Source organism: Rana temporaria, chromosome 6 (genome assembly GCF_905171775.1).
Source record: "Rana temporaria chromosome 6, aRanTem1.1, whole genome shotgun sequence".
NCBI lineage: Eukaryota > Metazoa > Chordata > Amphibia > Anura > Ranidae > Rana > Rana temporaria.
This window is the reverse complement of record NC_053494.1, coordinates 6,693,715-6,718,214: the sequence shown is the minus strand read 5'-3', so window position 1 is coordinate 6,718,214 and position 24,500 is coordinate 6,693,715. Positions and strand designations below refer to the sequence as shown.

Here is a 24,500-nt window from a genome sequence, read left to right as displayed (position 1 = left end):
ATGAACTGCAATTCTTCAAAGCCTGACTGCGTTTCGTTAAAATTGTCATCCTACATCACTGCCTACAACAGGGTTTATCAACCAGGGTTCCATGGAACCCTAAACGTTCCTCCAGAGGCTGCAAGGGGTTCCTTGAGCAAAGTGCAATTTCTGCTGATAAGTTCCCATTGATCTTTTTTGCCGTCTATAAAAGGGGATAATTCTTCCCCAAAGACCACAAGTGTACAAAGCGTTCCTCCCATTGACCATCACACTGCTGTATCATGAGTTCTGGATTTAATCATTTTAGCAGGGGTTCCCTGAGACTGGAACATTATTTCAAGAGTTCCTCTTTGTTGAAAAGGTTGAGTGAGCTGAACTGGAATATACATGAGATTTAAATATGACCACTTATGTTACTGGTGTTTGAATTTTGGGGACAATGCGAGTGGCACGGTGTTCAATACTACTCCCCAATTCTCTTTATACAGTTTTGGATCAGATCTCACTATATTCACTTCTGTCATAGTAGCTCTGCCTTGAAACAACTGGCAGCTTGTTATCCCATCACATGACCCCTTCCCCATCACATGACCCCTCCTCCCCCATCACATGACCCCTTCCCCCCCCCCCCATCACATGACCCCTTCCCCCCCCCATCACATGACCCCTTCCCCCCCCCCAATTACATGACCTTTCCCCCCCCAATTACATGACCTTTCCCCCCCCATCACACGACCCCTTCCCCCCCCCCCCATCACATGACCCCTTTCCACTAGTTGTCCTATGTATGTAGCAGTTAAATACAGTACAGTAATAAAAGAGAGAAAGTTTAGTCCCTTGTAAAAGTTATCGATAAGAAAAACTGGGTTCAGTCACCTGGAGATATTGCAGTGAAAATGACGTTCCTGTCAGTTCGGACACATGAAGATACATCTGAAAGACCAAAGAGAAAAGAAAGATGTATTAATGAGATTCTCCAACCTAACAGGATGTTGTCCCTTTCACTATGGCCAACCTAGTCCACCAACATAAACATGGCATTGCGGTTTTCTTCAGGCTTAGAGTGAGATTCACCGACAGGGAAACTTTCTAAAACACAGGAGGTGTCCAACAAGAGTGGCCTCATAGTGAAATGCTTGTCAGTCTGCACCATGCAAGCTTGTGTGTTGGTCTTGGAATAGATCTAGACCAGGGGTATGCAATTAGCGGACCTCCAGCTGTTGCAGAACTTCCCATGAGGCATAGCAAGACTCTGACAGCCACAAGCATAACACCCAGAGGCAGAGGCATGATGGGACTTGTAGTTTTGCAACAGCTGGAGGTCCGCTAATTGCATATCCCTGGTCTAGACTCATAAAAGGCCTAAAAGATCCATTGGTGACTTTGCATGACCTTATCACAGTTTTTTTTTTTACCTTTTTTATACACAATTCGTTAATAATATGAATGGATGTATGGATTATTCTGGCCAATAATGAAGGCTCTTCTAGGCCACGGAGTCAAATGTATGTCAAAGTTTCACCAAGATCCCATGAAAAGAGTCATTGTCATGGCTGTGTAAGGTGCCACATTGAACCCTTGCCTTTGCCACAAAATCATAACTAAAGTATTCTGATGCCAGTCCCGGGTACTAAGAAGAATCACCTCAATGGTCACAAAAATAGGACACCAAAAGGCCACAACAGACCAGAAGTTTGCTGAGGGATTATATCTGTGCACTGAGCAAAATGTATGTGGATGTCATAAATGTGCCTTTGCTGCATGCTAGAGCGTGGAAAATGTGAGGCGCCAACCACACAGAGGGAGGACGTGTTGGCTATCCGTTGACGTTACACGATTTCTATTATATTAGCTCATTGGACCTCATAAACCACCTACCTCCAGATAATCCAGTTCTGTGGTTTTCAGACATGCGTTCACATTAAAAATCTGCAGAATACATGAAAGTTGACACATTATCATCATCATCATCATCATCATCATCATCAACTTGTGAATATTTCAGAACATTACTGGAGAATTTAATATAAAATGTTAAAATTCAAGAATCTAAATACCAGATGTGAGCTGAGCAGCATAGACAGTGCAGAAAGTTTCAGGCAGGTCTCCCGGTCACCCTCGATATCCAGCGAGCCCTCCGTGTCCAGGACAAATACCGCCATCTGGAAGGAGAAGGTAAACGGTCATCGATGAACCAATCTCAAAGGACGCTCCTTGGGTTATAAATCAGACTTTGAATAGGTGGTTTGACTGAGAAAATACATTCTGTACATCCATCATGTCCAATCTTACTTAATAAATTGGTGAATTGGGATTTTAATTTGACCAAAAGCTTATGTGTGATGGATCTGAATATTCTCATTTATCCAGATCATGGTATAGCGGTTAGTACTTAGTTATATTAAACTGGACTTCTTCTGCGATACGCAAGAAATGTTACCACCAGGGGCGGACTGACCATTGAGGCTCTCGGGCACTGCCCGAGGGCCCCATGCCACTAGGGCAGTTAGAGGGTTAGGGTTTCCCATTGAAGAATATGGCTAGGACTCAAGAATTGTAACAGGGACCTCCCCCAAAAAGGTCAAAGGTTTGGGGGAGGTCCCTGTTCCAATTCCTGAGTCCTAGCCATATTCTTCAATGGGAAACCCTAACCCTATGCTTTTGATGTGAAAATCCTGCGATTTTAGCTGCCCCGCCTCTGCACTGCCTCCTGGCTTGGTGGCCATCTGTAAGCCCGGGGGCCCCACAATCTTCTATTGCCCGGGGGCCCCATGAGTTGTCAGTCCGCCCCTGGTTACCACTGATCCAAGTGGCTTCCTCAGTTCTAGCGAGGGTCAGGAAATACTACTAACAATAGAAAGAATAAGGCGAATGTTAAGTGCCAATATGCGCTTTTTGGTTCACTTGTTAGAAGAAATATTGCGTTTTCTGGGCCCTTCACATGTCTTGTTATGGAACATATAGCTGGATTCACGTAGATGAGCCTAATGTTAGACAGGCGTAGCGTAGCGTATCTCATATACGCTACGCCGCCGTAAGTTAGAGAGGCAAGTGCTGTATTCACAAAGCACTTGCGTCCTAAGTTACGGCGGCGTAGCGTAAATGTGCCGGCCTAAGCGCGCCTAATTTAAATTGTGAAGAGGTGGGCATGTTTTATGCTAATGAATCGTGACCCGAAGTGATTGACGTTTCGAACGAACGGCGCATGCGCCGTCCGTGGACGTATCCCAGTGCGCATGCTCCAAATTACGCCGCACAGACTTATTGGTTTCGACGTGAACGTAAATTACGCCCAGCCCCATTCACGGACGACTTACGCAAACAACGTAAAAAATTTGACGCGGTTCCGACGTCCATACTTAACATTGGCTGCGCCATCTTCGTCGTAAAGTCAGCAGCTACAAACACTGTAGCTGCTGACTTTTAACCACTTAACCCCCGGACGCCTAGAATGCGTAAATCGTCGAGATACGCCTATTCCCGAACGTACGCTTGCCCGTCGCAGTAAAGATACGTCGTTTACATAAGGCGTTTTCAGGCCTAAAGTTATTCCACCAAAAGGTGGAATAACTTTAGGCCTGAAAACGCCTTATGTAAACGACGTATCTTTACTGCGATGGGCAAGCGTACGTTCGGGAATAGGCGTATCTCGACGATTTACGCATTCTAGGCGTTAATCAGCGTACACGCCCCTAGCGGCCGGCCTAAATAGACAGCCAAGATACGACGGCGGTCGTATCTTAGCTAGATTTAAGTGTATCTCAATTTGAGAATACACTTAAATTTACGACGGCGCAGATTTAGAATTACGACGGCGTATATACTGATACGCCGGTGTAACTCTCTCTGAATCTGGCTAATAGAGACAGTTAGCTTTCTTGCTCTTAAGTACAAAAAAAAAAAAAAAATTTCCCCAAGGGGGTTTTTTTTTTTAGGCAGCAAAGAGTTTCTAAGAGGATAATTGAGTAAAAACCTTTTGTTGGGTCAGGAAATAATTTTTAAAATTCAAATATACAATAACAACAACATAAAAACATCACTCATGGCAAAAAGTACCCCAAGGAAAACATGGTTTGCCAATTACATTTACAGCATAGTTATCCACATGAATACCCCAATGCATTTCGACCATTTCTGGTCTTCTTCAGGGGGATTTTTATTCTAGGGAAATAAATGCCTTCATATTTTTTATATATTTCCCTAGAATAAAAATCCCCCTGAAGAAGAGCAGAAATGAAAGGGTCGAAATGCAGGTGCCGTTGGAGAGCCAAGGGGACCTCCGGTGAGGAGGACATTGGAAGAGTTGAGTGGCCATCTTATGTTAATGTTGGACTTGCACTGTGCAGAGCTAATAATGTCGGGACTAAAGAGGCAGAGGTGAAGGGTTGTCGGCCAAGAGCTGTACATTATGTTATTGTTACAGTAAAAAAAAAAAATCATTGAAAATCTGAACATTCCGTTTTTTTGGAGGAGGGCCTCAGGTCATGAGAATGTGAGTGATCAAAGATGGTGGAGTTTCTCCATGTTATAGGTGTGTGTGTACCCCATCGCATTCCTGAGCAGGGGGTGACAGTGGAAGGTGCCCTTGCCATAGGTGTGCGCAACCTATTGCATTAGGGCAGCGTTTCTCAACTCCAGTCCTCAAGACACCCCAACAGGTCATGTTTTCAGGCTTTCCATTATTTTGCACAGGGGATTTGATCAGTTTCACTGCCTTAGTAATTACCACAGCTGTTTCATCTGAGGGAAATCCTGAAAACATGACCTGTTGGGGCGACCTGAGGACTGGAGTTGAGAAACCTTGCATTAGGGTGTGCACCTGAAAGCTCAAAAACACGGTACCGATCTCTCACTGTGTTCATTCAGAAAGGGAAGTAGCCGCTAAATGACATTACCCCTTCGCCCACTCATCCTGAAATATCATCTATGTGTGCCCAATGCAGTAGCCAATGAGAGAGGAGGGAAGCCAGCCATGCTGTGGGAGTGGGCACCGGGCAGCAAGGGGAATCTGCACTGCAAGGAGTGATTAGGGTGTGCCTGGGCACACCTGGCACACCCTGTGCGCACACCTATGGCCCTTGCCCATCATGTTCATTGCTGCTGGAGAATTGGGGCCCTGCCAGCAGGTCTATTTGCTCAACTCTAGCTTGGCTAAAGGAAGGGATAAGCTATAATGAAATGTAACCCCCTAATATTTTTCTATCTTTGTACATAGTAAGATATCAGTCTGTATATTTTAACAGGAAATGTCTCCATCAAACCTTCTCCTCATTCCTCTCCAGGATGAAGGGTTTGCTCCAGATCCAGATCCCCTTTGTTAGGCTGTCAACACCACTTCTCCATTCAAACCCTGTGAGGGGCTCCTCGTCCTGCCCCAGACTGACCGGCTGCTGTCTCTCCTACAAAAAGGAAAATCCATCATGAGTTCAATACACTCCATCAGTAACATAAACACCTCTGGCCAAATATGGTACTGCACACCCCCTTAGCTTGAATTCTGCTTGTTTTGCGAGACAACGCTCACAAACTGAGTCAGGATTAAAAAAAAGTTGGTTATCTTTCAAAACGCTCGTTAACCGCGTTACTCGTTAACCAAGGTTCCACTGTATATTGGGCTTTGTAGTGTGCCGCAATGTATGTGCATTAAAAATACATTGCCTTGGTGAGTTGAAGTGCCATTCAAAATGAAGGATATGATATGGATGGGTTTACCCTCCAGGCAGTGAAGAGCTCTCAGGATATGATATGGACGGGTTTACTCACCAGGCAGTGAGGAGCTCTCAGGATATGATATGGACGGGTTTACTCACCAGACAGTGAGGAGCTCTCGGGATATGATATGGACGGGTTTACTCACCAGACAGTGAAGGGCTCTCAGGATATGATATGGACGGGTTTACTCAGCTGTCAGTGAGGAGCTCTCAGGATATGATAAGGACGGGTTTACTCACCAGACAGTGAAGGGCTCTCAGGATATGATATGGACGGGTTTACTCACCAGACAGTGAAGGGCTCTCAGGATATGATATGGACGGGTTTACTCCCCAGACAGTGAAGGGCTCTCAGGATATGATATGGACGGGTTTACTCACCAGACAGTGAAGGGCTCTCAGGATATGATATGGATGGGTTTACTCACCAGGCAGTGAAGGGCCTTTGGGATATGATATGGACGGGTTTACTCACCAGACAGTGAGGAGCTCTCAGGATATGATATGGACGGGTTTACTCAGCGGACAGTGAGGAGCTCTCAGGATATGATATGGATGGGTTTACTCCCCAGGCAGTGAAGGGCTCTCAGGATATGATATGGACGGGTTTACTCAGCTGGCAGTGAAGGGCTCTCAGGATATGATATGGATGGGTTTACTCACCAGACAGTGAGGAGCTCTCAGGATATGATATGGACGGGTTTACTCACCAGGCAGTGAGGAGCTCTCAGGATATGATATGGACGGGTTTACTCACCAGACAGTGAGGAGCTCTCAGGATATGATATGGATGGGTTTACTCACCAGACAGTGAGGAGCTCTCGGGATATGATATGGACGGGTTTACTCACCAGACAGTGAAGGGCTCTCAGGATATGATATGGACGGGTTTACTCAGTTGTCAGTGAGGAGCTCTCAGGATAGAATAAGGACGGGTTTACTCACCAGGCAGTGAAGGGCTCTCAGGATATAATATGGATGGGTTTACTCACCAGACAGTGAGGAGCTCTCAGGATATGATATGGACGGGATTACTCACCAGACGGTGAAGAGCTCTCAGGATATGATATGGACGGGTTTACTCAGCTGGCAGTGAAGGGCTCTCTGGATATGATATGGACGGGTTTACTCACCAGACAGTGAAGGGCTCTTAGGATACGATAGAGATCACAGTTTACTCACCAGACAGTGAAGGGCTCTCAGGATATAATTCAGTAGGGTGGACTTTCCTCTCCGCTTCTCTCCAATCACACAGATAAGGCACAGGGGGTATTCCGACACCTCTGTGTCCAAGAAGCATCTCTGTGCCACCGACTCATCCAGTTGCAATCTTTCATCATTATCTGTGTACACCAGTTGAAGGGCAGAAGGTGGAATCTGATAAGATAAAAAAAAAAAAAGTCACCAGTAATATGGGGCTGTTCCTTTCTTATGGAGGCTGCTCAGGTGGGGAGTCCAGGTGCTCCGGTGAGTCACAGTAAGGCACCATTTAAGTCAAGTCTTAAAAGTAGAGATGGGTCTAGTTGGATAATGTATGGTTTGTTAAGGCTCGGTGTACCAAACAGTTGTAATTTTTTCTATAAAATACTATTTTTTAACCTTTACTCCCATCCCAGTGTCACAGACCTCATGCAGTCCTGTTTAACTACTTCCTGTCCACACTCACCCACTCCAGCATCAGCTGCACATTATTGCTCTAGAGCAGTGATGGCCAACCTTGGCACCCCATATGTGTTGGAGCTACAGTGGAACCTCGGATTACGAGGATAATCCGTTCCAGGAGAACGCTCGTAATCCAAAGCACTCGCATATCAAAGCGAGTTTCCCCATAGAAGTCAATGGAAACGAAAATAATTTGTTCCGCATTGACTTCAATGGGATGTAATACCGCATGCGGCCAGAGGTGGGAGGGGGCACCAGAGAGCCTCGGAAATACACGGAAAGGCCCAAGGACACCTCGGCTGACTGCGGCAAACCTCGGAAAGACTCCGTTCCTGAGGTCAGCTGTATTCTGGCCTTTCTGTGCATTTATGGCTTCTACGGCATGCAATACCGCATGCGGCCAGAGGTGGGAGGGGGCACCAGAGAGCCTCGGAAATACACGGAAAGGCCCGAGGACACCTCGGCTGACTGCGGCAAACCTCGGAAAGACTCTGTTCCCGAGGTCAGTTGTCCCCTGGCCTTTCTGTGCATTTATGGCTTCTACGGCATGCAATACCACATGTGACCAGAGGTGGGGGGGACGTCGGAGAGCCTCGGAAAATACATACGCTGCTTGGTCCTTCAATCAAGAAGGATCGCGTTTGAATTTACACCTCCCGTCCCTATAGGAACATTTCCTTTCCTCTATACACCGTATATAGTAGAATGTTCCACTCTCTCACCTCTCTGCTCTGCTCCTCCTTGACGGCCAGTTGGACCTTGGTCACCACGTTCTTCAGCCTGTAGGCCGGGATGAGCTGGTTTTTGGGGCAGATTGTCCTGCACTCGGGGCAGCGGTAACCAAGGAGCCCCGGGGCGTCCCAATATTTGGTGATACAGCCTCTGCAGAAGGTGTGACCACACGTGATGGAGACCGGATCCGAGAGCTCATGGAGACAAATGGAACATAAAATATCTTCTTCTAACTTGGAAAATTGAGCAGCACCTTCCTGAGGCATGGTACTCCTGCCAGAAAGAAAACGAGCGTTAGATCTAGATGGAGAAGACAGAGCATGTGCAGTACGATGCCCATGGAGAGAATGTTCAGAGAAGATCAAACGTCATCAAGAAGAGAACTGCAAACTGGGGACGGGACGGGACTTTGTATTGTACATAGGAGGGCGTTCATTGTACTGATAACACGCTACACAAGAACTTATCAGGTACAGCAAATAGGGGAAAGACCAAACAAACAGGAGGAAGAACGTAACACGGGTAGTCACTTCACCCGGGAGAAGAACATTGGAGGCTCAGTGTCCTCTGTACAACACTCTGGATATTGTCAGAGCCATTATAAATGTATAATAATAATAATAATAATAATAATAATAATAATAATGTGTGACTGTGGGGGAACATTAGAGTGTAAGCTCCTCTGGTACAGAGACTGATGTGACGGGCTCAGTGTTCTCTGTACAGCGCTACAGTATAAGTCAGAGCTATATAAAGGGCTTTTTTACCCTCAAAAAACAGGTGCAGGAACCCCCCACCCCCAAGTCAACTCCCCGACCGCCAATCCCTCCATTCCTCAGGAGAGATAAGTGTTGCCAAATAATGGGCGAGGTCAAGGTTCACCTCCACCCCCCCCCCCATCCACAGCTCCCCCCCCCCCAATCCACTGATCACCTTCTCTCCTCTGGTCTACAGACTCCCCCCCCCCCCATCCACAGCTCACCCTCTCCCCCCCCCCCTGTCCACAGGTCTCATTCTCTGGTCCACAGCTTACCCCCCCACACCATCCACAGCTCACTATCTCCCCCCACAGGTCACCTCATCCCCTCTGGTCTACAGCTCACCCCCCCAGCCCCCCCCCATCCACCGGTCACCTTGTCTTCTCAGGTCCACAGCTCACCCTCTTCCCCCTCCACAGGTCATCCTATTTTCTTTGGTCCACAGCCCCACCCCCCCCATCAACCGGTCACCTTGTCTCCTAGTGCACAGCTCCCCCCCCCCCCCATCCACAAGTCACCCTCTCTTCTCTGGTCCACAGCTCACTCTCTCTCTCTCTCTCTAGCTACAGGTCACCTTCTCTCCTCTCATCCACAGCTCACCCTCTCCCTCCACAGTTTAACCTGTCCCCCCTCCACAAGTCACCTTCTCCCTCCCTGTACAGTGACATCCACAGCTCACTCGACCCGCAACCCCCAGCTCACCTTCTCTCCTCCCCCCCCCCCCCCGGCAGGAATTCCACAATACACCTTAGAATGCGCCCCCCCCTCCACAAATCCCCCCTTTTACCCTCTGTCATGTCACCTCTGATCTCCCCCTCCCCGTTCACAGGTTATCTCCGCCCCCCCTCCACATTTCACTTTTGCACTCAACTCAAGCCACAGCTCTCAACCCCTGAAACCCCCCCCAATCTTTCACCCCTGCGCCCCCCATCTTTCACCTCTGCGCCCCCCCCCAATGTTTCAGCTCTGCACCCCCCCCAATCTTTCACCTTTGCACCCCCCCCAATCTCTTACCCCCTGCGCCCCCCCAATCTTTCACCCCCCCAATCTTTCACCTCTGCACCCCCCCCAATCTTTCACCTCTGCACCCCCCCCAATCTTTCACCCCTGCGCCCCCCATCTTTCACCCCTGCGCCCCCCATCTTTCACCCCTGCGCCCCACATCTTTCACCTCTGCACCCCCCCAATCTTTCACCCCTGCACCCCCCATCTTTCACCTCTGCACCCCCCCCCCAATCTTTCACCTCTGCACCCCCCATCTTTCACCTCTGCACCCCCCCCCTAATCTTTCACCTCTGCACCCCCCCCCCCAATCTTTCACCCCTGCGCCCCCCAAAATCTTTCACCTCTGCACCCCCCCCCCATCTTTCACCTCTGCACCCCTCCAATCTTTCACCCCTGCACCCCCCATCTTTCACCCCTGCGCCCCCCATCTTTCACCCCTGCGCCCCCCATCTTTCACCCCTGTGCCCCCCATCTTTCACCCCTGCGCCCCCCATCTTTCACCTCTGCACCCCCCCCCATCTTTCACCTCTGCGCCCCCCCCAATCTTTCACCCCCCCCCATCTTTCACCTCTGCACCCCCCCATCTTTCACCTCTGCACCCCCCCCATCTTTCACCTCTGCACTCTGTACAAATCCCTCTGCCCACAGCTCTCACTTTACACAAACACCCCCCCCCCCCCCCATCACAGCTGTGACCTCTGCAGAACATCCACAAGTTCTCCACAGCTGTCACTCTGCAGAACCGACAGTGTCCTCTGTACAGCACTGCAGTATATGTCAGAGATATATCACTGAATGAAATTCACACACACACACATAAATATTTGAATGTAATAAACATACTTTTTGTTGGTGATGTTCCCCATGAGACTCCCCCGGGGTTCCTCCTCACTTTGTGGGATCTGCAAATAAAAAAAAAAACACGTTGTTACCAGAAGTGAAAGAAACAAAAAGAATGTCGAGAATCGAGATTACAGAGAAACGAAACTCGGGAACTTCTCACTGAGGGATAGAGGGGGAGGGGAACCACAGTGCAATATTAATAAAAACATTGTTTTATATACAAACATATTATTATTATACACACACACACACACATAATTTATTATTTTTATTGCGCTTTTTTATTGAATTTTATTTTTGAATTTTAGTGTAAATATGGGATCTAAAGGTCTTTTTGACCCCCAGATCTCATATTTAAGAGGACCTGTCATGCTTTATTTCCCCTACTACAGTGGATGTTTACATTCCTTGTAATAGGAATAAAAGTGACCCATTTATTTTATTTTTTTTAAAGACATTTTTACTGCACGCCAGTAGTGAACGCAGTACGCGAGCAGCGTCCACATATAAAAACGGTGTTCAAACCACACACGTGAGGTATCACCGCGATCGTTAGAGCAAGAGCAATAATTCTAGCCCTAGACCTCCTCTGTGGGCTGGATTCAGATAGAATCGTCTATCTATCTGCGGGCGTAACGTATCTCATATACGTTACGCCGCCGTAACTTTGGGCACAAGTTCCGTATGCAGAAAGAACTTGCGCCCGGAGTTACGGCAGCGTAACATATGTGTGGCGGCGTAAGCCCGCCTAATTCAAATGGGGATGTTGTGGGCGTGTTTTATGCAAATGTCACTTGACCCCGCGTATTTTAAGTTTTTTGTGAACAGCGCATGCACAGTTCGTGAAAGAATCCCAGTGCACATGCTCAAAATTACGCCGCAAAGCCTCATTGGTTTCGACGTGAATGTAACTTACGCAAAGCCCTATTCGCGAACGACTTACGCAAACAACGTAAATTTTAAAAACTCGGCGCGGGAACGACGTCCATACTTAACATTAGCTACACCTCATATAGCAGGAATAACCTTACGCCGGAAAAAGCCGAACGTAAAGGACGTAAAAAAATGCGCCGGCGGGACGTACGTTTCTGAATCGGCGTAAATACCTCATTAGCATATTCCTTGCGTAACTATACGGAAGCGCCACCTATCGGCCAGCGTAAATATGCAGCCTAAGATACGACGGTGTAAGACACTTACGCCGGTCGGATCTTAGGGAAATCTATGCGTAACTGATTCTCTGAATCAGGCGCATAGATACGACCGGCCGCACTCAGAGATACGCCGTCGTATCTCCTCTGAATCCGGCCCTGTAACTCTAAACACGCAACCTGTAGAATTTTTGAAACGTCGCCTATGGAGATTTTTAAGGGTAAAAGTTTGTCGCCATTCCACGAGCGGGCGAGATTTTTGAAGCGTGACATGTTGGGTATCAATTTACTCGGCGTAACATTGTCTTTCACAAAATATGAAAAAAAATTAGGCTAACTTTACTGTATTCTTATTTTTCTAATTAACCACTTAAGGACCGAGCCTGTTTTTCAGATTTGGCGTTTACAAGATTAAAACAGTTTTTTTTTTTTGCTAGAAAATTTACTTAAAACCCCCCCAAACATTATATATATATATTTTTCTAACACCCTAGAGAAGAAAAAGGCGGTCATTGCAATACTTTTTGTCACACCGTATTTGCGCAGCGGTCTTACAAGCGCACTTTTTTTTGGAAAAAAATCACTTGTTTTACTTAAAAAATAAGACAACAGTAAAGTTAGCCCAATTTTTTTTTTATATTGTGAAAGATAATGTTACGCCGAGTAAATTGATACCCAACATGTCACGCTTCAAAATTGCGTCCGCTCGTGGAATGGCGACAAACTTTTAACCTTAAAAATCTCCATAGGCGACGTTTAAAAAATTCTACAGGTTGCATGTTTTGAGTTACAGAGGAGGTCTAGGGCTGGAATTATTGCTCTCGCTCTACCGATCGCGGCGATACCTCACTTGTGTGGTTTGAACACCGTTTTCATATGCGGGCGCTACTCACGTAGGCGTTCGCTTCCTGCGCGCGACCTCGTCGGGACGGGGCGCTTTAAAAAAAAAATTGTTTCTTTGTTTTCTTATTTATTTATAGCTCAAAAAATAAAAACCACAGAGGTGATCAAATACCACCAAAAGAAAGCTCTATTTGTGTGTGTGGGGGGGAAGGATGCCAATTTTGTTTGGGAGCCACGTCGCACGACCGCGCAATTGTCATTCAAAGCGTGACAGTGCTGAAAATTGGCCTGGGCAGGAAGGGGGGTAAAAATGCCCGGTTTGGAAGTGGTTAAATGTAATCCTATTGATACACTTAGAGGCGCCTCTCTTCTGTGACATGACGCTACTCTTATATCAAGACATCGCTTGTATATCAAGTCAAAATTTATAAAAAAATAAATAAAAATGTTGCAAAACGCTCTCAAACCAAGTTACTCTCAAACCAAGGTTTTACTGTGTTTGGGTACAAAAATCACGAATCCTCTTCTCCCCCCTCCCCCCTCCCTCTCCCGTGGTGCGACGTTCTATAGAGAAGGAGATGGATAACGGCTCCGACGCGCCCCTCGTCCTCCCGAATGATCCGCGTCTCAGCTTATCGCTGATTATATAATGCACAATACTCACCGCGCGTCCCCATGGACACTGTTGGCGCTATATAAATCCTGTATAATAATAATAATAATAATAATAATAATAATAATCGGAGGATCTCCTCTCCGAGCCAGACACCGTACAACCAGGAAGAGAGAGAAACGAAAGTGAAAGTATTGCATCTCTCCAGACCTTCTCTGATTGGCTGGTGCCGACACGCTCCGCCCCCCTGTCGTCCTATCCTATATAAAGTGACAGCGCTGGGCGACTCCGGAGGATTAGATGGAGGAGGGGGGGGAGGGGGGATTATCTGGAGGGCGGATGAGGATATTCATCTCCCTTCCTGGGGGGGTGAGATCACCTCTGACTTCATACAAACAAAAACACAACTAAACCGCGTCACGTACCCGACCAGAATTTCACTTCTCATTTGCACAATGTCCCTTTAAATAAAAAAAATTATATATATATATATATATATATATATATATATATATATATATATATATATATACACACATACATATATATACACATACATACACACACACACACACACACACACACACACACACACACATATATATATATTATATATTTCTATTTTTTTATTTATTTAAATTATTATTTTTTTTTTTTTTAAAGCAGATTTTAATTTTATATACCACAACAACATATACACAAACATAACATAACAACAACAACAACAACAACAACAACAACAACAACAAACGCAAAACCAAAATAAAGAAAGAAAAAAAAGAAACAAAAAAAAAAAGAAGGAAGAAGGGCCTTTTTTTTTATTTTTTTAGAATGACATAAAAAATATATATTTTTTTTTTATTGCATTTTAGTGTATGAAATGCGACATATTTTTTGACCCCCAGATCTCACATATAAGAGGACCTGTCATGCTTTTTTCCATTACAAGGGATGTTTACATTCCTGGTAATAGGAATAAATAAATAAATATAATAAATCCGTTTTTTTTTACACTGTTAAAAAAAAAAAAAGTAACGGAGCGCAATGTTAAAGCGCCCCGTTCCGATTAGCTTGCATACGCGAGCAGCGCCTACATATGAAAACGGTGTTCAAACCACACAAGTGAGGTATCGCCGCGATCGTTAGAGCGAGAGCAATAATTCTAGCCCTAGACCTCCTCTGTAACTCAAAACACGCAACCTGTAGAATTTTTTTAAACGTCGCCTATGGAGATCTTTAAGGGTAAAAGTTTGTCGCCATTCCACGAGCGGGCGCAATTTTGAAGCGTGACATGTTGGGTATCAATTTACTCGGCGTAACATAAATTCCCTGATCCCATCCTGGCTCCATCAATTCCCCTGACCCCATCCCGGGTCCATCAATTCCCCTGACCCCATCAATTCCCCTGACCCCATCCCGGCTCCATCAATGCCCCTGACCCCATCCCGGCTCCATCAATGCCCCTGACCCCATCCCGGCTCCATCAATTCCCCTGACCCCATCCCGGCTCCATCAATTCCCCTGACCCCATCCCGGCTCCATCAATTCCCCTGACCCCATCCCGGCTCCATCAATTCCCCTGACCCCATCCTGGCTCCATCAATTCCCCTGACCCCATCCCGGCTCCATCAATTCCCCTGATCCCATCCCGGCTCCATCAATTCCCCTGATCCCATCCCGGCTCCATCAATTCCCCTGATCCCATCCCGGCTCCATCAATTCCCCTGACCTCATCCTGGCTCCATCAATTCCCCTGACCTCATCCCGGCTCCATCAATTCCCCTGACCCCATCCTTGCCCCATCCCAGCTCCATCCATTATGACAGGTTAAGGGGGGAGAGGCACACCGATGCACTAGCCTGCTAAGTGCCCAGGTGGGGGTGACACCATGTTTTACTGCACCGGGTGACAACAACTCTAGTGACGCCACTGGTGCAGAGTGGATTTGCCTATAGTAAATCAACCCCATGGTGTTCCATAGAAGTCTCCTACAATCCACTCCACACAGCTGAAGGGCTTGGTGTTCCAGATCAGTGCAGTGGAGATTTTACCTGGATCGATGGAAAACATGCCCTGCCATAGAGTCCTGAAGATAGGTTTGGTGAGAAACAACAATACTCAGCATGCCCTTCCATCCAAAGCAGCTGCTGAGACAAGAGCAACCCCTCCCCTCCAATGGAAAGGCTACATGGAAAACAGGAACCATTGGTGGGGCTTGTAGACCAACCTGGAAGATGGTGTTCTATAGAAGCCTCCTTTAATCCACCCCACAAGATCCAATCTACCCCCACACAGCTAAATGGCTTGGTGCTAGACATCAGTGCAGCTGATATTTTACCTGGAGAGATGGAAAACATGTCCTGCCATAGAGTCCTGATGGTAGGTTTGGTAAGGAACAAGACTTAACATACCCTTCCATCTAAAGCAGCTGCTGAGACAAGAATAATTCCAATGGAAAACATGAACCATTGATGAGTCTTGTAGGCCAATCTGGAAGATGGTCTTCCATAGAAGCCTCCTCCAATCTATCCCACAAGATCTAATCTATCCCACAAGATCCAATCCACCCCCACAAGATCCGATCCACCCCCACAAGATCCGATCCACCCCCACAAGATCCGATCCACCCCCACAAGATCCGATCCACCCCACAAGATCCAATCTACCCCCACAAGATCCAATCCACCCCCCACACAGCTGAATGGCTTAGTGATAGAGATCAGTGCAGCTGAGCATTTACCTGGAGGGAGGGAAAACATGCACTGCCTTAAAATCCTGAAGGTGAGGAACAACAAGACTCAGCATGTCCTTCCAGTCAAAGCAGCTGATGACTGTAGAAGTCTTTAAAGGTGACGTCGTTTTCTATAGACCGGAGGGTGAGGTTCTGGTTCCTATTTATCACAGAAACGTACATTCATGAAAAGAACTGGTTGACCTGCATTCCCGGGGCTCAGTGCTAATAACTGCAGCTGACTTCCCGGGATTAGTGGTCAGAGCACGGCGAGGAAGAGGCACCTATGTACCTGCCGAGTGTGTCCTGGACCTTCCTTCTTCTGGGTGAGTGGCCCTGGTCCCCGCTCACTAGGCAATGCCATGTAGAGGTGTCAGGGGGGGGGACCAGACTAGATGTCAGTGATGGGTGAGGGTAGAGCTAGGTGGATGGTCTATGGGCGCCACACATGGTCAGTCTAAGGGCACCACACATGGTGGGTCTATGGGCACCACAAATGATCAGTCTATGGGCACCACACATGGTCGGTCTATGGGCGCCACACATGGTCGGTCTATGGGCGCCACACATGGTCGGTCTATGGGCACCACACATGGTCGGTCTATGGGCACCACACATGGTCGGTCTATGGGCACCACACATGGTCCGTCTATGGGCACCACACATGGTCCGTCTATGGGCGCCACACATGGTCAGTCTATGGGCACCACACATGGTCAAGGACTATTGTAAGACTTCTCCTTTGTCCAATTCACCTCTGACACCCCCTATGGACCACAGCAAGTTTTACATTTCTGCTATGGGTCTGTTTATTTGCCAATCACTGCTTCTTATTAAATACAAAAATGTAATATATTGTAGCTTACCAATCCTTAAATGTGGTGACATTAGTTTTCTTTTTTAGGCTTGTTCTTTATTTCATCAGGTGATCCTGCCAGAAACACACATTCTTTCCTAAAGTGTCTACACTCTTGATTGTTACACTGAGTTTATTATATTTATTATTAATTATAATAATATGTGAATTATTGCACTTTAAGTTAATCTGTATGGCAAATGTCTATAGAAGGGATTACCACCATCCCTGCTAATTTCCTTTTTCTTTTTGTTTTATATTTCTTCAATTTGATGTGTATTATTATATGTGTAAGTTACATATCACAGAACCTGGCATTGAAGTTTTGAGCATACCATGAAGTAGAGGGTTCCACCATTATTTGCTAGTAAGGTGACACAGCACTTTTTTTTTTTTTTTTTTTTTTTTTTTTTTTTTTTCTATAATTATATATTAAAAACATTTTTTCTATTACATTTATTTTTTATATATATATATATATATATATATATATATATATATATATGTGTGTGTGTGTGTGTGTGTGTGTGTGTGTGTGTGTGTAAATTTTCTAATTTAATTGGTAAAAGGATTGCTTTGGAGCACGTGTCCCGTTCTTCTTCCTTCTTTTTTTTTTTTTTTTTTCTTTGGGAAAAAAAATTATATATATATTCCCAAAGAAAAAAAAAAAAAAAAGGACGGGACACGTGCTCCAAAGCAATCCTTTTACCAATTAATTAGAAAATGTGTGTATATGTGTGTGTGTATATATATATATATATATATATATATATATATATATATATATATATATATATATATATATATATATATATATTTTTTTTTTACCTCCCAGCAGTATATTGTAAATAGTAGTGTAGTGATGCTCTGGATTGTTAATTTTGGCGCTGACACTTTTGCTAGACAGCATGGTCCATTGAAGTAAATTGAAAAATAACACACTAGCAGGATCACCAGGTGAAAATAAAGGGGGGGGGGGAGTAAAAACAAAAGACACACAGCCACCACACATCCAATAATTGGTAAGCTGCAGTTTAATACATGTTTTATTATTATTATGTTTTGTTTAATACTGCTTTAAAATAATAGTTATTTCACCCCCCCCCCCAATCTGTTTTTGTTTGAGGCTTGTAAATTGTGTGTTTTTATGTGTTTTTTTTTTTTATTTTTATTTTTTTTTATCATTATTTCTGTGTTTTTGAGGCTTTGTTGACAATAAATGTTTTTATGTATTTGTTTTTGTTTAATCTGTAGCCAAAAAGATGTGAAAAGGAAAAAGCTAAAAAAAATATATTTTTTCTTTTTTGTTCTATTTTTGATTTTGGAAATAAAAAGTATAGAATTGTGTTACTGTAAACAAAATAAAAATTGTATTTCTTAATTTTCCTGTTCCAAACATCTTTGAAAGCTCACAGAACACTTGCTTGAACTGAACTCAGGACTGTTTGGCTCATCAGTACTCTTTACATTTGGTTTCCCTGTGTTTTTTTTTTTTTTTTTTTTTTTTTTGTATTTCAAAATGTATGTGATCTAGTTTTGTAAATGTTTAAAATGAGACAATTTTTGCAGATTATTTGCAAATATTATTTTTTTGTTTTGTTTTTTTTTTATACCAGGAACACTTGGGATTGTCACAGCTGATACAGGTAAGGGTGACAAATAATTGTTCTCTTATCTCATCCAAGCAGCCCATTTGTAGATATTTTCTGCAATAACAGGTTTTTATATTCAGCAAAAACAGCAACAGTGACCAATAATGATTAAATACACAACGTATTATTTATATATATATATATATATATATATATATATATATATATATATATATATATATATATATATATATATATATATATATATATATATATATATATATATATATATATATATATTATTTTTTTTCTGAAAGCCAAGAACCTGTAGAATAAAAAGATATTTGTTGCAATTGTCACACGATTTTCACAGCTGCTTAACAAAATCTTATTTTAGTAAAAAAAAAAAAAATACATTAACCACTTCAGCTCCAGAAGATTTAACCCCCCCCTTCCCCCAAGTGACCAGACCATTTTTTGGAGATCCAGCACTTTCTTACGTTAACAGACAATTGCGCGGTCGTGCGATGCTGTACCCATGTCTTCTTCTTTTTTTTTTTTTTTTTTTCACAAATAGAGATTTATTTTAGTGGTATTTGATTACTTCTGCAGTTCGTCTTTGTTTTTTTTGTTTATAGCGCCAAAAAAAATTGACGATTTAGAAAAAAACAAAAAACAAACATTTTTTACACTCTGCCATAAAACATATCCAATAAAACAATCGAATTTCTTATCCATTTAGGCTAGTATGTTTCTACTACATTTTTGAGTTAAAAAAAAATAAAAATAAAAAATCCCAACAAGCGATCAATTGGTTTGCGCAAAAGTTATAGGCCCGGATCCACAGAGCAAGTACGCCGGCGTATCTACTGATACGCCGGCGTACTTTCAAATTACCCGCGTCTTATCTTTAGTTTGAATCCTCAAACCAAGATACGACGGCATCTGGGTTAGATCCGACAGGTGTACGTCTTCGGATCTTAGATGCAATACTTCGGCGCCCGCTGGGTGGAGTTCGCGTTGTTTTCCGCGTCGGGTATGCAAATTGGCTATTTCCGTCGATCCACGAATGTACGCGCGGCCGTCGCATTTTCTAACGCCGTCTGTAGTCGGCTTTTTCCGGTGTATAGTTGAAGCTGGTATTTTGCGGCGTATAGATAGACTTGCCATGTTAAGTATGGCCGTCGTTCCCGCGTCAAAATTTGATTTTTTTTTTTTGCGTAAGTCGTCCGTGAATCGGGATGGACGTAACTCACGTCTAAGTTAAAAAATTCCTAGCGACGTCATTTAGCGCAATGCACGGTGGGAAATTTCGGGACGACGCATGCGCAGTTCATTCGGCGCGGGGATGCGCTTCATTTAAATGAATCACGCCCCCTAATCGCCGATTTGAATTCCGCCGCCAGAAATACACTACGCCGCCGTAACTTATGGCGCAAAATCGTTGAGGATTCGAACTAAAGCCAGGTAAGATACGGCGGCGTAGCGTATCTCTGATACGCTGCGCGGATGTAATTCTATGTGGATCTGCCCCATAGTGTCTACAAATTGTGGGATATTTTTATGGCTTTTTTTTTTTTTTTCCCTAGTAATGGCGGCAATCGGTGACTTATAGTGTGACTGCGACATTGCGGCGGACACATCGGACACTAAGCCTATGTTTACATTGGAGCGATTTTGTCATGCGATTATTTATTTTTTTGATCAAGTCTCAGCCTATTGGAGGCAATGACACTGTTCTAATCGGTGTGACACTGATTTTTACGACGCTGCACCGATTTTCAAAGGTAGTTCCTGCGCTACTTTTTGACGATTTTATTTTTTTCAGGTGCGACTTCGACATCTGTCCATGAAGCCACACAGATGTCTATCAAGTAGCACCTGAAATCGCGCTGACCTTGCTAATTTGAAATTGCGCCTACTTCAAGTGAAGTAGCGCAATTTCAAAGTAGCAGCAATGTGGACCAAGACTAACTGACACTTTTTTTTTTTTTTTTTTTTACTTTTTATTTATCTTATTAGGTTTCATAACTTTAAAAAATATCTTTTGGTGGAGGTGGAAACCTTTATTGATTAAGTTCACTTTATTTTTTGGACTTTTTCTGCACATTACACAACATTCACATTGTAACGCCGCGGCATATTTTGCCGTGATTTGTTTCCTTTTTTTTTTACAAAGAATTTCCATTGATGCCTATGCCCGAACGCCAATGCTGCCTGGAAAAAAAGGGTCCGGGACTTGTTTTTTCTAGACCTCCTCTGTAACTCCTAAATTGGTAACTTTTAAGTACTGAAGTTTGGCGCCATACCGTGAGTGTGCGCAATTTTAACGCGTGACATGTTGGGTATCTATTTACTCGGCGTAACTTCATCTTTCACATTATACAAAAAAATTAGGCTAACTTTACTGTTTTGTTATTTTTTAATTCATGAAACCGTTTTTTCCCCCAAAAAATGCGTTTGAAAAATGTATTGCGCAAATGCCGGGCGAGATAAAAAGTTGCAATGACCGGCATTTTATTCCCTGGGGTATCTGCTAAAAAAAAAACATATATAGTGTTTGGGGGTCCTGAGTAATTTTCTAGCCAAAAAAATTATGATTTTTGCATGTAGGGGAGAAGTGCCAAAATAGGCGCGGTATGGGAGGGGTTAAAGTGATGATGTGTATGTACGTGAGGCGGTCCGGTCCTTAAGTAGTTAAAATACCAGAACAGTACAAATACCCCCAAATGACTCCTTTTTGGAAATCCGACAGTCCAAGGTATTTAGTAAGAGGCATGGCGAGTTTTTGAAAGTTGTAATTTTTGTCATAATATTTTGGAAATTATTTTTTTTATTATTATTATTATTATTATTATTATTATTATTAATATAATATAAAATACACACTTTTTTTTCCATACTGTCACCAGTGCAGTACAGCATCATATATCTGGTGTGGCAGTGCTCCGTTCGTGAAAAAATCCCAGTGCGCATGCTCGAAATTCCGCCGCAAATCGTCCATTACTTTCGACGTGAATGTAAATTACGTCCAGCCCTATTCTCGAACGACTTGCGCAAAACGACGTAAAATTTTCAAAACTCGACGCGGGAACGACGGCCATACTTAACATAGGGTACGCCTCTTGTAGCAGGGGTAACTTTACGCCGAAAAAAGCCTGACGTAAAAAAATGCGCCGGCCAGACGTACGTTTCTGAATCGGCGTATCTAGCTCATTTGCATATTCCTCGCGTAAATTTATGGAAGCGCCACCTAGCGGCCAGCGTAAATATGCAGCCTAAGATACGACGGTATAAAACACTTACGCCGGTCGGTTCTTAGGGAAATCTATGTGTAACTGATTCTATGAATCAGGCGCATAGATACGACCACGCAACTCAGAGATACGACGGCGTGTCTTCTCTCTGAATCTACCCCATTATGATTTCTTATAACAGTGAATTACATTGCTATAAGCAACCATTTTACTGAATGAAACTTTAAAGGAAATTTTATTTTTTCCTAAATATCTTCCTTTCCCTTAGCGCCGTCCTCCTTCACTTACCTCATCCTTCCATTTTCCTTTTAAATGTCCTTTTTTCTTCTGAGAAATCCTCACTTCCTGTTCTTCTGTCTGTAACTCCACACAGTAATGCAAGGCTTTCTCCCTGGTGTGGAGAAAGCCTCTTGAGGGGGCGAGCAGGAATGTCAGGACACTCTCTACTTTGCAGATAGAGAAAGGAGCTGTGTGTTAGTGGGCGTCCTGACACTCCTGCTCGCCCCCTCCCCCCTCAGTCATCTGCTGTGTCTGGTGGACGTCAGGCGGTGACAGATTGTGCCGTGCTTTCTGAGAGGATGTCATAAGACATTCAGTCAGGATGGTAAAGCCACCGCCCGGCCGTCATTCTGCTATAGGGAAGGTGTTCATGTGTGTAGGCAGGCATCCCAACACATTGGGTAATATAGCGTATACGTTTCGGCTTTGAAGTAGTTTACCGGAGTTATGGCTGAAGCTAGCCGGGCGGCTGGCTTTCTCACAAAAGCGTTGCGCATGTCTGCAGTACTCGCACAATGCTCGGTTTCAGGACTACCCTGGGTGTAATGCTAAAGGAAATGGTGAGCGCCTGACACTTTATTTTTTTTTTGCATTCTAAAAAAAAATAAAAAAAAAATAAACATATTGGCCCAGATTCAGGTACATTTGCGCTTTATTTGCGGAGGCACAGGGCAACGATTTTTGCCCTGCGCCCCCGCAAATATTTTGCGCTGCCCTCGATTCACGGAGCAGTAGCTCCGTAAATTGCGAGGGCGCGCCGGCAAAATTGCCCGGCGTAAGCGCGCGCAATGTAAATGATCCCGCCGGGGGCGGGAATCATTTAAATTAGGCGCGCTCCCGCGCCGAGCGTAGAGCGCATGCTCCGTCGGGAAACTTTCGCAAGGACGTCATTTGCTTCAAAGTGAACGTGAATGGCGTCCAGCTCCATTCACTTACGCAAACGACGTAGATTTTAAATATCGCGACGCGGGAACGTGGGTGTCCTATAGCATTGGCTGCGCCTGCTATTAGGATGTGTAACCTTACGCGAAACCCGACGTACGCAAACTACGTAATTTGCGTACGCAGGGCTCGCGCAACGTTGTGAATCAGTGTTAGCATGCAATTTGCATACTATACACAGATCACAATGGGAGCACCCCCTAGCGGCCAACGCAAGAATGCAGCCTAAAATCTGAGTGGCATAAGAGCCTTATGCCACGCAGATTTTAGGCTGCAGTCGGCGTAGCGATGTTCCTGAATCAGGAGCATTCGCTACAACGGAGCAAGTAAGCAATTGCGCCGTGTAACCTATGGTTACACAGGCGCAATTGCTTCTTGAATCTGGCCCATTGTCTATGGGAGAGAGGGTTAGGGCCAGAACACCCTTAAGCAGATGCAATGATAATTGCCAGACTCCGAGACTTCTATAGAATCACAGCTATACAGGTGAAGGCCTCCAGCCTGTAGACTGCTGTCTCCTATGGCAACTGAACTTGTAGGTTGAACTTGTAGGAGGAAAAGCGCCCAAACCAATCCGCCTCCCCCCCCCCTTTTCAACAACTTTAATGATGTTCGTGAAAACCTCTTTGGCATCCCGCGGCAGCAACCAGACCCCCGCCCCCCCTTTCAACAGCTTTAATGTCCCTCAGTACAATGTTGAAAAGTTGGGAGGTATGCTCTGGTACTACTTCAGACTTCACAAACCTGGCCTCTGATAACGGGAGTAGTTGTCCCTTACTGGCGACGGTGTCCCCTTTATCTCTGACCTTCTGATTCTCACTTGTCTCTGGTAACAGGAGTGGTGGTCCCCTGTGGCAACTGCTTCTCCTTCACCCCTGGCAACACTCGGTTCACCGCCCGGCTGAACCTCTGCAATGATCAGGCTCCCCTCAGGCTGAGGCTCTACACACGTGGCTAGGCCTCAGGCCTAACCTTATGCTTCACATACAGCCCCTCCCCCCCAGGCAGTGCCGATCCTGACCTCCCTGGGGCGCTAAGCAAAAATGACATGTCACAATAATGTTGAGAAGCAGGCGGGGGGGGGGGGGGGGACATGTCACATTAAAGATTAAAGTGAAGAAGCGGGGGGAGGGGGTGTTCTGCTGTCGGAAATGACATCTTACATTAACCACTTCCCGACCGCCGCATGTATATGTACGTCCACAGAATGGCACGTACAGGCAAATGGGCGTACATGTACGTCCTTGCCTTCTAGCGGGTAGGGGGTCTGATCGAGACCCCCCCCCCCGCTGCATGTGGCGGTCGGGTTCCCTCGGGGAGCGATCCGGGACGACGGCGCGGCTATTTGTTTATAGCCGCTCCGTCGCGATCGCTCCCCGGAGCTGAAGAACGGGGAGAGCCGTATGTAAACACCGCTTCCCCGTGCTTCACTGTGGCGGCTGCATCGATCGACTGATCCCTTATATAAGGGAGACTCGATCGATGACGTCACACCTACAGCCACACCCCCCTACAGTTGTAAACACACATGAGGTCACACATA

At 45.0% G+C, this 24,500-nt stretch overlaps 2 protein-coding genes across 3 annotated transcripts in view; one reads left to right on the top strand and one right to left on the bottom strand.

Annotated features, from left to right (window-relative positions):
- The window catches only part of LOC120942971 (RING finger protein 112-like), a 24,313-nt gene extending 8,656 nt beyond the window's left edge, over positions 1–15,657 (bottom strand). Inside the window, exons 1-8 of one of the 2 annotated variants that reach the window (XM_040355978.1) lie at positions 15,352–15,657; positions 10,694–10,752; positions 8,078–8,360; positions 6,876–7,070; positions 5,244–5,381; positions 2,040–2,144; positions 1,861–1,911; positions 859–915 (exon numbers count right to left, since the gene is read on the bottom strand). In XM_040355978.1, the coding sequence (XP_040211912.1) occupies positions 859–915; positions 1,861–1,911; positions 2,040–2,144; positions 5,244–5,381; positions 6,876–7,070; positions 8,078–8,360; positions 10,694–10,752; positions 15,352–15,657 (1,194 nt within the window). Of the gene's footprint in view, positions 1–858; positions 916–1,860; positions 1,912–2,039; positions 2,145–5,243; positions 5,382–6,875; positions 7,071–8,077; positions 8,361–10,693; positions 10,753–13,351; positions 13,405–15,351 lie in introns of those variants that run through there. The other variant, XM_040355979.1, reaches the window with a different exon arrangement.
- A 321-nt stretch (positions 15,658–15,978) lies between these two features.
- Positions 15,979–24,500, top strand: part of LOC120944330 — a 110,079-nt gene continuing 101,557 nt past the window's right edge. Inside the window, exons 1-2 of the mRNA XM_040358382.1 lie at positions 15,979–16,149; positions 18,504–18,533. Coding sequence (XP_040214316.1) covers positions 16,104–16,149; positions 18,504–18,533 — 76 coding nt within the window. The 5' untranslated portion in view covers positions 15,979–16,103. The remainder of the gene's footprint in view (positions 16,150–18,503; positions 18,534–24,500) is intronic.